General features: G+C 38.6%; 2 protein-coding genes across 5 annotated transcripts; both read left to right on the top strand.

Moving 5' to 3' along the window:
- The first annotated feature begins 2,752 nt into the window (after window positions 1–2,752).
- LOC103950786 lies at window positions 2,753–9,848 on the top strand. Of its 4 annotated transcripts, none has more exons than XM_048589948.1 (13): window positions 2,753–4,160; window positions 4,349–4,483; window positions 4,591–4,735; window positions 5,064–5,366; window positions 5,886–6,129; window positions 6,370–6,542; window positions 6,667–6,777; window positions 6,987–7,038; window positions 7,159–7,262; window positions 7,355–7,483; window positions 7,692–7,781; window positions 7,881–8,630; window positions 9,698–9,848. In XM_048589948.1, exons 1-12 carry the CDS (start codon window positions 2,878–2,880, stop codon window positions 8,409–8,411), a joined length of 3,300 nt encoding a protein of 1,099 aa, XP_048445905.1. In that variant the 5' UTR covers window positions 2,753–2,877; the 3' UTR covers window positions 8,412–8,630; window positions 9,698–9,848. The 4 variants fall into 4 exon arrangements, with proteins under 4 accessions (XP_048445905.1, XP_048445906.1, XP_009360302.2 ...); XM_048589949.1 differs by lacking the exon at window positions 9,698–9,848 and adding an exon at window positions 8,721–9,240; XM_048589950.1 differs by having other exon boundaries at window positions 2,754–4,160; window positions 6,373–6,542.
- Window positions 9,849–11,578: 1,730 nt separating this feature from the next.
- LOC103950785 (chaperone protein ClpD, chloroplastic) lies at window positions 11,579–17,067 on the top strand. Its single transcript, XM_018648298.2, has 12 exons — window positions 11,579–12,318; window positions 12,760–12,899; window positions 12,987–13,216; window positions 13,364–13,472; window positions 13,553–13,683; window positions 14,537–14,638; window positions 14,728–15,009; window positions 15,096–15,187; window positions 15,293–15,587; window positions 15,746–15,979; window positions 16,157–16,390; window positions 16,619–17,067. The coding sequence occupies exons 1-12, from the start codon at window positions 11,594–11,596 to the stop codon at window positions 16,940–16,942; spliced, it is 2,898 nt and encodes a 965-aa protein (XP_018503814.2). The 5' UTR covers window positions 11,579–11,593; the 3' UTR covers window positions 16,943–17,067.
- Window positions 17,068–17,493: the final 426 nt, after the last annotated feature.

The following is a 17,493-nucleotide window of genomic DNA, read 5'->3' on the forward strand; positions in this document are numbered from 1 at the left end:
TCATTTGGGGGTGGGGCTTCACTATGAAATAATCTTCCCCATTGTTGGTTCGCATCAGTTCCCCACCTCGGACAATTCTTGAGGATGTTCTAAGCATGATGCAACTTAAAAGCTTGATTTTTTGGTGTAGTTCTTCTTGTCTTGTAAATTGACATTGCTTTGTCACCCTATGCAACAAATACATAAAAATAATTAGTTGCAAAATACTATTATGCACATGACAAATAAAATATCAACAAAGAAACTCACAATTTCTGAGGTACCCCTTCCACTAGGCATGTCAACCATGACTCTCTCCAATCTTCCCTTCCACAAAGTGCATGCTTTGTTGATAATCTTCCACCGATCATAAACACCAACTTCCCTTTGACCAGTGTTGGAGTTTTCATGGAACTTATCAACGATTTTACCCCACAAAACCTTTCTATTTTGATTCGTGCTGAAGGCACCATTTTCGCTAATAGAAATCCATGCCAAACATAAAGCATTACCTTCGTCAAAGGTCCAATTGCGACCTTTAACATGCTCTTTTGCCATCTTGAAAATTTTGGAAATGAGAAGAAATGGTAGAAAGAAAAATTGGAAGAATTGTAGGAGAAAAATGAGTTTTGTGTGGATGTTTGAACAAATACATAGGTATTATAGAGTTTATGGTTGAATTTTAAGTTAAATAATTTTTTAAAATTATTTTAGCCGTTGCATTTAAATTTGAACGGTTAGATATTTTTTTTTACCGTTAGATTTGATTATATTCGATCTAAGCCGTTGGATTAGATTTGATTATATTCGATCTAAGCCGTTGGATTCAATAAATATATAAATATAAAATAAAAAAAATTTGAACGTGGACTGTTGGATTAACCAACGGTCCAATTAAACTGGTCGTTGGATGAAGAAAAGTAGTTGTTGGGCTACAGTGATGCTGACACGCAAGGGGGATAGCCCCACGTGGGTGAGCCTCGGCTGGAAAAGTCTCTGGTGCGTTCAGTGCGTTGGGAGACTGGGTTTTGGGGTGTGGGCTTCACATCCCACCTTTTACTCTTATCCGTGGGTCTCACTTGAATTTGTGGGCTAAATTGTGGCCGGTATTTGCCTTCCTTTTGGGTTTTAGGTTTTAGGCTTAGTTTAGGTTTTGGGTTGGAGTGGATTTTTTGGGCCGGGGGGGGGGGGGGAGGGAGGTAAAATTTAGGTTTAGGTCACCATTGTAGATGGTTTAGGTCACCATTCTAGATGGTCTAATAGGAGTAGACAAATGAAAGAATTTGGTGTTTCTATGCCATCTTTAAGCTTACAAACTCTGGATATTTTTTAATTACAAAAACATGCTTCCTAATCATTTAAGATTAATAATCTTGAAACAACTCATCTTCTAAAGCAATGAGAAATTGAGAATTTTCCACATTCAAAGCTTTTTGGATACCTTGGATTTGAGCAAAAAAGAAAAATTTCTTATGAAAAAATATTCCCAAAGATCTCCTAATTCCACTTTTGAAGAACCTCTTTAAACGCATTGAGTTTGAAAGCAATATTATGGTTATTGGTATACCAATTAGCATGCACATGTTCTTCGAAACTCTCATGTTGCAGCAACATGGCCTCAAATCCAAAAGGTTTGAGAGTAGCTCAAGAAACTTTGTTTAATAACAACTGATTAATAGAGAATTGTGATCAGAGCTAAGCTTGGGTAAATGCTTCACAAAAGTATCAGGAAAAACAACTTTCCAAGAAGGATTACAAATAGCCTTGTCAATACGCTGAATAATAACCTCATTGAAATACCTCTTCTGACCTAAGTGTACTTACTGCCCATAAAACCCATATCAATCACACCAGCAAAAAAAGTCTGGCTACAAATTGGATTACCTCCATATCTTTCATCTACAGATAGAACATAGTTGAAATCTCCAGCTACTAACCAAGCAGTGTAGTATTATCATGGATAAGATCTAATGTTTTTCATAAATATTTCCCCTTAGAGATATCTAACTACCGTAAACAGTTAAGAAAATCTAAGAGTCTTAATTGAATGCACTCGAATTTCTAACGATTTTAATAAACTACCTGACATATGAGGCAATCATGTCATCAGCGCAGGCAATATTGCACCCATCATCAACCTAACCTTCACCAATCCGAACAATTGATGGGATCATCATGCTTGGAGGACAAAACCACCTCACTAACTTCCATATCTCCCTGGTCTAAACCTACATCCTGATCTCTTACCCCATCCAATAAAAAATCTCAAGGCAAAATGAAATTTTCAAGTGCCAGTATTAGAGAGAATGGCCCAGGTTTTAATCCAAAATATCAAATTTGGAACCCGCAGTTTCTCTGCAGCAGCTGTGAGTCAAGTGTGACCCTAACATTGATCAAGTAGGAAACTCCAACCCCATCCTCTACAGATCTCTTGTCGATGCTTAGTTCTTTCCTTTTCTTTGGTGTTCGGTTCTTTGACGGCGGTGGTGGTGGCGGCGGCGGCACATCTAGCGGCAAAGAGAGAGTTTATGTTGCAAGGGTTTGTTTTTCAATTTTGGGCTTTAATCTATGTATTGGGCTTTTTAATTTGCGGTTTGGTGGGTCTATTTTTCTGTGCTTAATATTGTAATTGGGCCACTTCTCGTACCTTTGAACAAAAAAGAACCACCAATTAATGGGCCGAGTGTAAATCTCTAACCTGAGATCCAGTTCCGTTATCCATGTCCAGTATGGGTAAGGGCGTTACCGCGTTAAAATAAGGAAACAAATTTTGGAGGGAAATGAAAAGCGGAAGACAAACGATTCTTCAATCTTTTTGGTCCTCTCCAAACTCCAATCCAGTCCAGCAACTCTGATTTTTTCCAATTTTCCAGATTTATTTCCATTGATATTCTTGCCATGGCAGATTCGTCATCCGATTACGGCCATGATTTTACCACCAATAACATCAGCGACGGAGGAGAAGTGAAACGGTGCCCTATTCACCGCAAGCGACCGAGACCGCCGAGAAGCAAAGCGACTACGGCTGTTTCGGTCCACGTGAAGCAGCTCGACTTGCCTCTCACGTGTCCGGCAACCGGTTCTCCGGTCGATTCAATTCGTCTCCACCCGGATCGCCCTTACACGATCGGGCGGAGCTATCGTGGTTGTCATTTCGTCTTCGCCGATCGCCGTGTGGGTAAGAAACATTGCCAGATTATTTATAATTCTTTTGATCGGAAACTGTATGTTATCGACGGCGCATTGATTTCGGTTCCTCAATTTAGGAATCGATTGGATTTGGAAGAGTGTTGTAATGTTAGGGTTTCTTTGAATGGGGTTTTTGTGAATGGGATTAGGGTTAGGGAAGGCGTGGCGGTGGAGTTGTCGGATGGAGACCGGGTCTCACTCGGTTGCTCAACTGAGAATTGTTGTAATCCGATTCGGATTGGATTTGTTGTTAATAAGATTGTTTGTGAGCACCAAATTGTACAGAGTTTTGATAACCCCAAAGGATCCGGTAAACCTTTATGTGTATCATGTCCAAGGGGACGTAAGAGGGTTTTTGCTTCCCGGGCTGAGGGTTCTCCATCTTCAATCGTTGGAAGAGCAAACTTTCTCTTAAGTGAGTGCAGGCACATTTTGCTTAGCAATGACCCTATATCGTATATTCGAAAATGTTGTGGATATTCTTTTGAGAATGGATTTATACAAAGTAATGATATAGGAGGATCTCCGGGTCTCGATACTGATAGGCTTCCGCTTAACAGGGAAAAATCATTGTTGTGTCAAACCTCACCCATAGATTGCAGTGTGAAAACTAAAATTTTGTTCACTTCAGTCATACCTCGGTGTGAAAATGTAGTGGCTTCAGAACCAAATGGTGACATCTTACATAGACAAGACAATGCTCAAGTTCCCTCTGAGACTGCTGTTGCTGATGGGAATCTTGAGACATCATCTTTCAAGTTTACGGGTAAGGAAGACCCTCCTAATTGTGATGGTATTGTCAAGAACAAAACCTGGTGCAGAAATGTTGCTTCACAACCTGGCAAGAACTTTTACTTGAATCGCCTTTCTTTTATGGGCCACAACTCTTCAACTTCAAGTCAAGATTCCGTTATTTCCTTGCCCGAGCTTCTTTATCCTGTGCAGAGTATTTCACAGATGTTTATTGCAACATTTACAAGTGACATTTTATGGTAGGTTAACCATATGTTTTGTCATACTTTATTGTTGGCATGCCTATCTACGAATTGTTTATGCATCCTCCTTGTAGTTTCTCATTCCATTTGGCTTTTCCATCTTATTATTTTATATTTAGCTCATATGTTTCACCGCCTCAAGTACTCTTTTCAATCCTAACTGTCCAAGGGTGGTGTATTGATAGGTTTTTGTCATCCTGTGAGATTCCTAGCCATCTGCCAGTTACAATTGCTTGTCATAATACTGAAAGATGTTGGAGTTCAAGCCCTGATAAAAGAACATCTTCATCTTATCCAGATTTTCCGAACTTACTTTTAGTGTGAGTAATTTTTCATTTATCTCATTCGTTAATGGGGCACTTGTATTGTGCACAAGACCTTTATTTTTATTTAACAATATTCATTTTTATGGTTTTCATTGTAATAGGCATCCCCCATTTCCCGAGGCCATAGCTTTTGGTAATGACCGCAAGAGACATGGAATTGCTTGCCATCATCCAAAATTGTTGGTCCTAAAAAGAGATGATAGTATTCGTGTCATCATTACCTCTGCAAATTTAGTGTCAACGCAGGTGCTTGTGTAGTTTGAAGTCCTGTTATTCGTATTCTACTCTATTTATGTTATTTACATTTCCTATTTGCAAAATGTCAATTCTAATTTATTTAAGAACTTTGGGAATAATGTAATTGCAACTTGGAATGCATGTACGATTGATTTGGATTAATGATGAAATGTCTGGAAAATTCTATGGAATATGCAAAGTTTTGTATCTTAATGATACAAAAGCTATTGATGATGGATAAGTACACACTCTTATATTTATTAACTGAACATTTTGTTACAATTTCTGCCATGTCATTTTCTGCACAGATTACTAATTGTTTCTTATAACTTAGCAGTGGAATGCAGTGACCAATACTGTTTGGTGGCAAGATTTCCCTCGGAGAAGCGCACCTGATTATACGTCCCTTTTTACTCAATTCCACGATGGGGAAACGAATCAAGACTCAAAAACAGATTTTGCTTCTCAGCTGGCTGGATTTATGGCAACACTACTGACTGATGTACCTAGTCAGGCCCAGTGGATTGTTGAGTTGGCAAAATATGATTTTGGAGGTGCAACTGGACATTTAGTTGCTTCTGTTCCTGGAGTTCATTCTTATAAAACTCCCTTTATGTTGGATTCCAGGCACTTTGGGCGTGTAAGTGCTTTCATTTGTGATGTGTGCAGTCCAACATCTATATATATATATATATATATGTTTTTTTTTTTTTTTTTTTTTTTTTTGAATAGGAAGGCTGATGTGCAAATGTCAACACCACCTTAACATTTTCTTATCCAGAACTATAGACATTTGTCTTTTTATATGATTATTCTCTTCGAATGTGACCCAGAAACTCAGTTGATCCATGGGCATTAGATAGTAATGTGTTTCAGTGTTTTTCTCTTAAGTCAAACTTCCACCTCTCCCTCCTAAAGTGAGTGCAAGCTCGTTTCTGTGATTTTCATTTTGTCTATGTCCAAATAATGAGTTTTCATAATTTATTTTACCCTATGGGCAGGGAATTCATTAAATGCCCACTTTCCAAACATTCAAAAAAGTTCTAAAAATTTTGGTGGTTGCATTTCATCAGTATCAATTGCAAAGACTTCATATGTTTTTTTCAATGGCTGCTTGGTCAAACTAGGTTTCTAATTCTGTCGCTAATTTTCATGTCAGGCTGATCATGGTGCGTCATCTGGTGCAAAATTCCTTGGATCTGTTGAAGCATCTGTAGTTGGTCTAAGCTACCTCTTTCGCAATGCAAAAGACTCAAATGGTGCAAAGCTTAAGAAACTGGCTTCATTCCTGAGGAAATCATGTGAACATGCAAAAGCGTTATCAATTGTTTTAACAAGAAACACAAATGTTCCTGCAGATGCAAATGCAGTGAATATTCTTGTTCCTGACTCCAATGAGGGAGGTAAATTCACATTGCTTTAAAAAAAGTCACTTTTAAGAATATCTTTATATACTTTTGATATCAGGTGTTTGCATAATATAATTATAAAATTGTGTGAATGGGGGTCGTTCCTCTCTTATTGCATGCAGGACGATTATTCTATTTGTCTGTTGTCAATCCTCTAAATATATGAATGTGGTTAAGTTGTGACCGTTAATGCTGTCAGTTACCTAAGTAGAGTAACTTCTTTGTTTGTTGCAGCAGACTCTGTTCAACTTGGCTTCTTGCCTAGACATGTTGCAAAGTGGGTCTCTCCACTGTGGGATATCGGACTCTTCAGCTTCTCTGGTTATATCTGTCCTAAAGAAGCTCTTGCAGCAGCTTTAGGAGGAGGAAACAACAAGAAAGTGCAACTGATACTGCATGTGTCACAGGTATTTTATTCTGCATTATTGAAATGATTTTTGGAGTCATGAATTGGAGCTTACTCTAAATGGTAGCATGAAGTGTGTATTTTGGAATGTGCATTTATTATAAACATAATGCTGCTTTTTGCAGGGACCGAAGTTTGAGGATATATCAAAGATAATAGAATCTCAACATATTTTTGCATTATGCTCTTTGATTGCTGCCATTCAAAGGTGCACAGGCCTCTGGCGACTTCAGGAGGTAACGGCTCTGATATTCTTAGTTGTCAAATTTCTGAATAGTTTATACTTTGTTGATTATGAATATATCGTATACTTCCTCACTAGATCTGTTTTGGACAAACAGTCAAAGTGACCCCAGCATTTCACTTGTTTATAACTGATGCTGTTCAGTGACTTTCTAGTTTATGTTGTTATTGCAGTATCTTACGGAATATTTCTTGTTATCAGGTTTTAGGTCAGTATAAATGGCCTGAATCACTTGACTCTGATTTTGTTTATGGTGAGTGTATCTTATCTTGCGCAATCTTAATCTATTTAAGAAATTGGAAGATATATATCATTAATGAAAAGAGGAACTCCAAAGACATGTTCTGATTTTTCAGTTGGATGTTTTTTTAAGGCGCATCCTCAATTGGGTCAATCAATGCCAAATTTTTAGCTGCATTTTCAGTAGCTGCAGGAAAGAAATCATTGGAATTCGAGTCTGAAGAGTCCGATCCAGAGGTAATTACACACTCTGTCCTTTTATAGAAATTCTCGAAGAGTTTATGTCATGTTTATTGATTTAACTCTGGAGTTATCTATACTCTTAACAGTGGGGCTGTTGGAGTGCTAGTCAAGAATCAAAAAGTCCATCCATTAAAATTGTTTTTCCAACCATAAAAAGAGTGAAGGATGCATGCAATGGAATCTTTCCTTCAAAACGCATTCTTTGCTTCTCTGAGGTATGGTGATCTTTCAGCTTCTTGCAATATCGTTTTTATCTTAGATTTCTGGATTATTATCTGCATTGGTTTAGCACTTTTTGTCTTCAAGTTTTGAATATTGTGAATCCTTAACTGTAGGTTGGGAATTTCTCTTTTTTCAGTGATAGGATTTAGCCCTTACATCGTATTATTTGTTGACAATGTAACAATTTTTTTATTTACGTAGAAAACATGGCAAAGGCTGAGGACTATAGACATACTTCATGATGCAATTCCTCACCCCTACGATAGAGTAGGACATCCAATGCACAGCAAGGTATGAATTTATTGCAAGAGGCATCTGGCATCTTGTCTTACACTGCCACATGGATAATATTGTAGCATCTTATCTGCATCACATTTCTAATATATGCAGGTGGCACGGAGACGCTTTCACTCAAAGATAGACGGATCTTCATTTGGTTGGGTTTATTGCGGTTCCCACAATTTCAGTGCAGCGGCCTGGGGACGACCAATCAATAGTCCATTTGGTTTAAACATGAACAGACTAGGGAAAGCCAACTCTACTTTGGGTCAGATGCTTCATATTTGCAATTATGAACTTGGGATCATTTTCACCTTTCCCCCAACGGAAACAGATGGTAGCGCCAACAAAAATAGCGTAAAATTGGATAATATTGTTTTGCCATTCGTTGTGCCTGCTCCAAAATACAGGCGAGGAGACAGGCCAGCAACGGGGAAGGCTATGAGGGAGGCATTAGCCGAACTTACTGAACAAGAGAGACAAAGACTTTTAGAAGAGGCTACAACTGAGCAAATTATGGAAGAGATTCCAGACGAGGATGAAGTAGTTGAGGCGGATGATTATGTTGCAGAAGAGAAGGAAGAGGAGAAGGCTTACGCCAAGATACTTTGGAGCCAAGTTGACTCATCCGAGAGCAGTTGAATCTCTATTTGGAGTGAAAGCTTTCACCCGGAGCAGAAAGAGTTAAGCACCGCAGCTGCTTATTTTTGCAAGATAGAAATCTTGCCGTGCATCTCTCATTAAGACATGCACTGTCCCATCGTCCTGCTTAAACCGTTGATCTCACGAAGTAGATTTGGTGCGTCATGTCTTCGGAGGAAATAAAAACAGAAACTCGCCAACTCAGCATCCTCCAAAGTGGTAACGACATCCATCCTCTAGCATTTTTTACCTTGATCAATTTGCTGCTGGCCTGCTAGTAACTTTATTTTCATGTCTTTTGTGTTTCAGGAGAAAAACTTGTGTGGGGCTTTACTTGCCACTGGACATTATTGAGTGGCACTACAATTCAATCAAAACTTACCACATGGCAAATCTTAAATATAATCTTTTATATTTAAAACTCTTATAATTATTTTTCCTACTAATTAATATATATGATAAAATTTAATTAGTGGTTCATTTTTTTTCCCTCTTCTCTCTCTTCTTTTAATTTCTTCCCAAACTTTCTCTATTGTCTTCTTTCCTACTTTGTGTTTTTTCTTTCTTCATAAAAATATGGTCACAAGGGCAACAAAATGGAGGCAGATGTTTATGCTTGAATCATAGCACAACGGATGTGGGATTTCATTTCTTACTATAAATGTAATAATTCGGTTTACTACGAAAGCATTTATACTTGAATAACAATATTTGAATCAAGTATTATGACAATAGCTAATTTAAGGAACATAACAAATACGAGTTATCAATTTCCAAATGTCTCGTTGAAATGCACTTTGGTCAAAATGATCGATGCTACAAAAAAAAAAGAAAAAAAGATTACATATCCATATTTTACACAAAATACTGTTTCACAACTATTTTGTTTTTTATCATTGTAAAGCAGACATCTAATTTAACTCCAGAATCGTGGAAACAGTATTTTGCCTCTTCTTGATGTTGTGGGAGACTGCCTAACTATGGTGCTTCTTCATAATTGATTGCTCCAAAAGATACTTGATTTATTACAAAAAACTCAGTTACTTAGCAGAGCGTTAAAAGGCATTCCAATTTAAACACTCAAATGCATATCTAAGAGGAAAAAAAAAATTAACTATTAGATTAATCTTATAGTGTATAATAATTAGTAAAAAAATAATTATGGGAGCTTTAAATATATAAAATATATAAGATTGGCCCTATGGTGAGTTTTGAGTGGGTTGTGGTGCCACTCAGGAAAGTCCAGTGGCAAGCAAAGCCCCGCATCAGTTTTTCTCGTGTTTCAGGCCCTGGAAAGTCAGCTGGATTATAAATGCAGCAGGGCTGCATTTTTCAGGGCTCAAAATTGATATGTAACAGAAATATATGTACAAACCAAACTTTTATATGATGGAAGGGAAGTTTGGCAAACTTAATCTCATGACATTTCCAATTCAACCCTAACCCAACGCAACAAAATCTGCATTCTTTGAGGGATGAAATTGGTATTTAGCAGGTCCCAGTGTATGAAATACAAGAACCAACCTTCGTAACATGCTGGAAAGGAGAGTTGGGCAAGTGTTTGTCCTTAATACGGAAAATTTTTAGGTGTACCGGGTACACCAAAAAAATTTGGTGTACCCTCACTCATTAGAATTTTTTTGGTATACAAAAAGTGAGGGTGCACCAAATTTTTTTGGTGTACCCTCACCATTATGAGTGAGGGTACACCGAAAAATTGCTCCCTTAATACAGACTGACCTCCACACATGCCCAATTGAAAAGAGAGATTTTGGTTGTGATCGTAACACCGTCACGTAAGTGGTGGATATCAACTTGTATTCTAATATATTTTGTTAACTAAAGGGGTGTAATATCTATACATTTCTTTTTCCTTCTCACATCCTTATAATTATCGATCATCGTATTAAGTGAATTGAAGAATATTAAATGATAGAAATTATATACCCTAAAGCATAAAGCTCATCATCTACCCATATATGGACATGTGGATAGTACTCCATGACGGTTTCATAGTCAAACAGACAGTTAATCCTGCATTTTAAAATTAAAATTGCTACGTAATAGTGTACGATTGACTTAAAATACACGTTCTTTTCTCTGGGTATGTATGTGCCAAGTCAGCCCCCGAAACTGTGAGAAAGAAAAATAAAAAACTGTAGTTGTTTTCTTTAATCCGGACAAAAGAAAGAGTCGTAGGAGGAGGATTAAAAGCAACAATCGCAACGTGTACAAAGAGCAAAGGTTGACGTGTCGGCCTATTCTACTCATACCTTTCGTCCCCCTTTCTCTTTCCTTTCCTTGGAGTCTCTCTCTCATCAAGGTTTAAACTTGAAACCTATTTACTTTTCTACTATTTTGCAAAAAAAATGGGAAGCAAGCGAAAAAATGGTACTTTTGGGGACTTGTCAAAAGTGGTTCTGTTCTGTCCTCACCCAATTTCCTTAACGTATTTGGCAATTGAACGGTGGAAGGTTCCGACTTCAAACTAAAACGTGACTTTGCTCTTCCAATCATGAGCTACTCTTTTGTTTTGGCCGGCAGGCAGGCAGCGTTCAAATGCTTACTTTCTAGTCAGCCGTATGTTCCCTTGTTCAAATTGGGTACACCGCACACATGTTAATTGACTCCTGAATTGGAATGATTTTTATGTACGACTAATCACATGCAAATGATAACTTAGGTGATCTTGGTTTTGTGTTTGATTATACAGATATTTGACCTGTGTCAGACATTAAAGTCTCTCATAATCTATGATAAGATTGATCAAATAAATTAAGGTAAAAATATTCTTGAGCTCATTTAGTCAAAACCACACTAGTATTCGAAATCTCCATACTCTTTTTCTTTGCAATTTGTTAGACTAGATACGTTCATAAATTTTAGTTTAAGATGCATTGATTAATGATTGGGAGAGAGTATAAAAATAAAAGAGAAGAAGGAAGAAGTCTTTGCTTTTGCTTGGAAATGAAGAGATCTCTTGGACGTGGTTAAACGATAGCATCAATCAAAACACCTTTCTTTCGTCTTCAGCTTAACAAATTTATCGTTTTATACGATTTTTTGATCCAATAATCCTCCATTTATTCTTTACACTATTTTTTCGAAGCAAACCCAAACCTTCCCACCTTCCTCTCTCTCTCTCTCTCTCTCTCTCTCTCTAGAAGTCAGAGCTCAGGAGAATGCAAGTGTCTTCGTCGTCCTCCTCCTCTGTGTTGATTCCTTCACTTCAATGGCGGACTCCATCTCTAAATTCTTCTACTTCTAATTGTTGCTGCACTCAATTCTTCCGTTATGATCGCAGAAGTAGCGGCGGCGGCAGCCAAGTCTTCTCTCTCTACCCAATTCGCCTCACCAACCCGTCACCACATTTTGCTTCTTCTTTCCTCTCCCCCTTCAAAGCTCGCACCTTTCCCACCGGCCCCACCGCCCGGCGAAAAATCAAGCTCCGGATCGTCGCCGCCGTCTTCGAGCGGTTTACGGAGCGAGCAATCAAAGCCGTCATCTTTTCCCAAAGAGAAGCCAGAGCTCTTGGCAGAAACATGGTGTTTACCCAGCACCTGCTTCTGGGTCTGATCGCCGAGGAGGAGCAGCACCGCCATCTTCATCCGAATTCCCACGGCTTTCTCGGCTCGGGCATCTCTATAGACCAGGCCCGGGAAGCTGTTGGCGCCATTTGGCACCACCATAATCAAAGTCAGACTTCTGCTTCTGCAGAAGTTGATCCTTCCAGCCGAGCTGCTTCTGCTTCCGCCACCGATGTCCCCTTCTCAATTAGCACAAAGCGGGTGCTTGAGGCGGCGTTGGAGTATTCGAGGGCTAGAGCTCACAATTTCATTGCGCCGGAGCACATTGCCATTGGTTTGTTCACCGCTGATGATGGAAGTGCTGGTCAGGTCCTCAAAAGGTACTTTTTTGTCCTCAATTTTGTTTTTCTAATCTTGGTAATTGGGTTGATAAGCTATGAATTTCCTTTGTTCGAAATGTAGTGTGGAACATATGATTTCAAAACTTTGGTAGAAAGAAATATGATGTGCCTATACTTGTTTACTATGCCTAGTCCTCTATATTCTCCATGTGTTCATGTTATGAATGGTGGGAATTGGTTATTTTCTTGTCGATAACTACGTTAAGCATTTTTCATGCTTCGACGAGTTTGCAATTGCATGGTACATAACCGGAAAGTTGTACCTTGTAATGAAATTGTGTGACCTGAGAGAGAGGGATAGAGAGCATATGACATCTGTACGGGCTGCATTTACATGATTTCATATATGGGGACGAGGTTTAAGGTGCGAAAGTGTATATGAGTTTCCATTCTGAAGCTAATAAATGAATGCGATTTCAGACTGGGGGTAGATGTAAACCAGTTGTTAGCCGAGGCAGCCTCGAGGCTTCAAGTAGAGCTTGTCAAAGATGGTAGAGAACCATCTGGGGGATTTCAAAAATCCCCTTCCAAAAAATCAACTGCTTCTGGGAAAAAGAAAGGTAAGAAGTAGGTTTGCTCGTCTCTATTGTTTAGTTTTTTGCTACAAAATCAGAGGGAATTGCCCTATAATTCCTCTGTCCTCTCAGACAAAAGTGCTTTGGACCAATTCTGCGTGGATCTTACTGCCCGTGCTAGTGAGGGACTCGTTGATCCTGTTATTGGCCGAGACACTGAAGTTCAGAGAATTATTCAGATACTTTGTCGCAGAAGTAAAAATAACCCCATTCTTCTCGGTGAAAGTGGGGTTGGAAAGACAGCCATTGTTGAAGGACTGGCGATTAGTATTGCACAGGCGGATGTCCCTGCTTTTCTCCTGGTGTGTTCTTACAAATGATTTATATTCCTCTAGCTCATCTAACTGATCTAGCTCATCTAGCTCTACACTCTCATCCCAATTCAGTTGCTTATACATAAAATAATGTAGCTGCATATTAATAATTTGATTAGCTTTATTTTTCCACAGGAAAAACGTGTAATGTCCTTGGATATAGCACTATTAATGGCTGGTTCAAAGGAGAGGGGAGAATTGGAGGCGCGTATTACCACATTGTTAAGTGACATACAAAAAGCAGGTGAGTAAACTTTTTTCAGTTATTTATATAAGAAAATAATCAATTCCTGTCTGCTCATTCATGATGTGCTTGCATTGCAGGAAACATTATTCTTTTTATTGATGAAGTACATACCCTTATTGAGTCTGGAACAGTTGGACAAAGAAATAAGGGGTCTAGTCTTGACATTGCCAATCTAATAAAACCTCCCCTTGGGAGGGGTCAATTACAGGTTATTTGTCTACTTCCCCTTCATTCAATCTTGTTCTGTATGTAATTTTAGTGACCGTCCTCATGTATTGGCATGGCATCTTGTCGTAAATTTTAAATATAGTTAGTGAAGGCATCACTGACACTTAATTGGAAGCCATTAGTCATCTATATGATCAGTTGTTAACTGGTCTTCGCAATATAGGACATTGACCTATGTTGTTATGCTTAGTGCTCAGACTTATGGGGTTATCTTAGTGCTGGACCCAGAGATCCTTTGAATAAATGTCTTAATGCACTGAAGAGAAAGTCTAAATTGTATGCTAGAAGGGATTTAGGCATGAGATTGCAAGATTGCTAAGAACTAATAGTGAGAGATAACTTGTTGATAATGATGCTTGCACCCAAAGCCAAGCAGATTTAAGCATTTGATTGACGCTAGTTCTTATTACCAAATATAATTACTAATGTTGAACTGAAGTCAAGTTCCTTTTCTCTTTGGATTATGATGTAATTGTCTTAACCTTCCCAAGTAGATATAATAATTCAAAGGTACATTTTCGTTTCTTGTTCTTATTTCAGTCAGTGATGTTGGAAAGTGACTCAGTACACTTTCTAAGTTTCTAGGGCTATTATCTCATTCATTCATGCATTATTGCTCTGAGTAGCTGAAGCTATTTTATCACATGAATCTTGTTATACAAAGATAGGAAGTCCAGATTTTTTGTGATCCCACCGTAGTTTTCTTTATTGTTACGTGGAAATGGAATCCAAATCAGTTATGTTGGAGCAATGCCCTGATTTTGTGTTTAAGATCTGTGCTTGTTTTCTAAGTTCTCTTAGTATAAGTTGCATTAACATTCTGTTGTTTGCAGTGTATTGCAGCCACAACTGCAGATGAATACAGGTTGCACCTTGAAAAGGATAAAGCATTTGCACGAAGATTACAACCTGTTTGGATTAATGAACCAAGCCAGGTATTTTTCAAAATGAATTTTCATCTTACTGTATGTGAAGTGATCGGTCATTACACAACCTGGAATTGAAATGATATAAATTTTTTTAGGATGATGCAGTTAGGATACTACTAGGTCTACGTGAGAAATATGAGGCCCATCACAACTGCAGATATGAACCAGAAGCCATTATTGCAGCTGTGTATCTATCAGCAAGATATATATCTGATAGATATCTACCTGATAAAGCTATTGATCTCATTGATGAAGCGGGAAGTAGAGCTCGTATGGATGCCTTTAAGAGGAAAAGAGAACAGCAAATTTGTATACTTTCAAAGTCACCTGATGACTATTGGCAAGAAATTCGGACAGTTCAGGCGATGCATGAAGTGGTACTGACATTGCTCCTGTTTTCTGTTATATACTTATTGTGTTTAGTGATCCTCGTATGTTGCTAATGTTGTGACTACAATATAAGCAGGTCCTAGCGACTGAACTGAAAAACGGCGACGCTTCTAGTGTGAATGATATCAGAGAACCCTCCTCTTCATCTTCCACATCTGATCATGAGTATGATCTTTGGCCCTGAAAACATATCTGGAGGATAATGCAGTTGGCCTTTCCTGAGGTCACAGAATGATTTTTAACTGGATTTCTTGCGAATGTATTTTTCAGACCTACAGTGGTGGGACCAGAGGATATAGCAGTAGTTGCCTCACTATGGTCAGGAGTCCCTCTTCAGCAGCTCACTGCTGATGACAGAATGCTTCTGGTCGGTCTTGATGAGAAGCTTAGGAAACGGGTTGTTGGTCAAGAAGAGGCTGTTGCTGCCATTTCTCGAGCTGTTAAGAGATCCCGGGTTGGACTGAAGGATCCTGACAGACCCATGGCAACGCTGCTCTTTTGTGGTCCGACCGGGGTTGGAAAAACTGAATTAACAAAAGCTTTGGCTGCATCTTATTTTGGATCGGTAAGTCTTCACTCTTTATAAGAGAAGGTACTCTTTCTGCATTGAGTAATTGCTAAGATTAAAAGTATAATGGAACCTTGATGCATTAGGAGCTCGATGAGGCATAGGCATACATCCAATCAAAATATTTTATGTGATTCTTGATGTTATTGTTACAGGAGGAAGCCATGCTACGGTTTGACATGAGTGAATATATGGAGCGCCATTCTGTTAGCAAATTAATAGGGTCACCCCCAGGTTATGTTGGCTATGGAGCTGGGGGCACTCTAACCGAAGCTATTAGAAGACGACCTTTTACAGTGGTTGTGTTTGATGAAATAGAGAAAGCCCATCCAGATATCTTCAACATCCTTCTCCAAATTTTTGAAGATGGCCACCTGACTGATGCTCAGGTTTGTTACCTTTGGCTTTAAGTTACTTGGGTACTTAGCTCTGTACAAGGAAACTGTCGCTTGGTTGCTCCATAGTATTTTTTTGGTTGCTCTAACTTTTTAAGTTTTGTGATCGCTTTCTTTCTTACTACAGTCTTTGATTATTGACTCATTTTGTCGACAATGTGGGTTTGATAGGGACGGAGAGTGTCATTTAAGAATGCGTTGGTAGTGATGACGTCTAATGTTGGGTCCACTATCATTGCTAAGGGCAGAGGAAGCTCCATTGGTTTCTTGCTTGCAGATGATGAGGTAACTTCATATGCCGGACTAAAAGCAACTGTAATGGAAGAACTCAAGACATATTTTCGTCCAGAGTTGCTGAATCGGATAGACGAAGTAGTTGTATTCCATCCCCTTCAAAGGGCTCAGGTATGCCATCTTACATTGATTTTAGGAATTCCAGTCCCTTAAAAGTAGAAATTCATCACCTTAATCCATCATCTCTCTAGGGTTAGGCGTTTCCATAACGCAGTTTGTCTCCTCAAACTCCGCATCTTTGAATTTTTGTAACCTCCGGTGTTGATCCTCACCGGCCTTGTAACCTCCTGCTTGATATTGTATTTACATTCTAATCTTTGTATCATTTTTTTACGCTAGATGCTCGAGATTGTAAACTTAATGCTACAAGAGCTGAAGAAGAGGCTAATGTCTCTGGGAATGGGACTGGAGGTGTCTGAATCAGTCAAGGGCCTCGTATGTGAGCAAGGCTACGACCGGTTTTATGGCGCCCGCCCGCTTAGGAGGGCGATTACGTCAATCATTGAAGATCCGTTGAGCGAAGCGCTTCTCGCCGGAGGTTACAAGCCCGGTGACACTGTCGTTATCGACGTGGATGCTACCGGAAACCCGTTCATAAGAAATGGATCAGATCAGAGTGTCCGGTTGTCTAATAGCAGTGTACAACATCCATCTTGTAGTTAATCAAAGTTTTGTTTAAGTTCTCAGGTGATTAATTAATTGTATATTGTAAATCATTAATTCTTGAAGCATTGGACTCAGATTAATTATTTTTAAATACAAATTGGCACGCTGCCGCCTTTAACTTTCTCACTTTAGTACAATTATTATTGCTTAATATTGTTTTAATATTAACAGTAATTAAGCAAAACAATTCAGGTTGGCCCACTGATAAATAGAAGGGGAAAAAAAAAAAAAAAAACACTGTATGGGCCTAACTGAGGCCAGCATGACACATTGGAGGATAATTCATGGTCGATTTTTAGTGCAAGTATGCTAGCATCAGTTGCGTTTGTGCACATGACCTTAGAGCAAGTTGATTCCTAAAAAAATGCTCCAGCATTTATCCTATTTAATTCACTTAGTGAATAGTGATAGATGCCAATGAACAGTAATAGATCAAATGCATCTCCATCCTTAACAAAAAAAATTATTAATTTTTGATATAATTAATAATATTTTTGGAGTCAAATGTCAATGCAGAGGAGGAGAAAAATTAGACCCTTTAAAAGTAT

Source organism: the organism of the source record quoted next, unplaced genomic scaffold, assembly GCF_019419815.1.
Source record: "Pyrus x bretschneideri cultivar Hongxiangsu unplaced genomic scaffold, Pyrus_bretschneideri_v1 Contig3, whole genome shotgun sequence".
In the NCBI taxonomy this organism is placed as follows: Eukaryota; Viridiplantae; Streptophyta; class Magnoliopsida; order Rosales; family Rosaceae; genus Pyrus; species Pyrus x bretschneideri.

Excerpts from the sequence above, each read along its gene's own strand:
- LOC103950785 (XM_018648298.2), top strand. The coding sequence starts at position 11,594 with ATGCAAGTGTCTTCGTCGTCCTCCTCCTCTGTGTTGATTCCTTCACTT. Across the intron at positions 13,217-13,363 it reads ATGTCCCTGCTTTTCTCCTG|GAAAAACGTGTAATGTCCTT; the intron begins GTGTGTTCTTAC and ends ATTTTTCCACAG. Across the intron at positions 15,588-15,745 it reads CTGCATCTTATTTTGGATCG|GAGGAAGCCATGCTACGGTT; the intron begins GTAAGTCTTCAC and ends TTATTGTTACAG.
- LOC103950786 (XM_048589948.1), top strand. The coding sequence starts at position 2,878 with ATGGCAGATTCGTCATCCGATTACGGCCATGATTTTACCACCAATAAC. Across the intron at positions 4,161-4,348 it reads TTTACAAGTGACATTTTATG|GTTTTTGTCATCCTGTGAGA; the intron begins GTAGGTTAACCA and ends GTGTATTGATAG. Across the intron at positions 5,367-5,885 it reads ATTCCAGGCACTTTGGGCGT|GCTGATCATGGTGCGTCATC; the intron begins GTAAGTGCTTTC and ends TTTTCATGTCAG.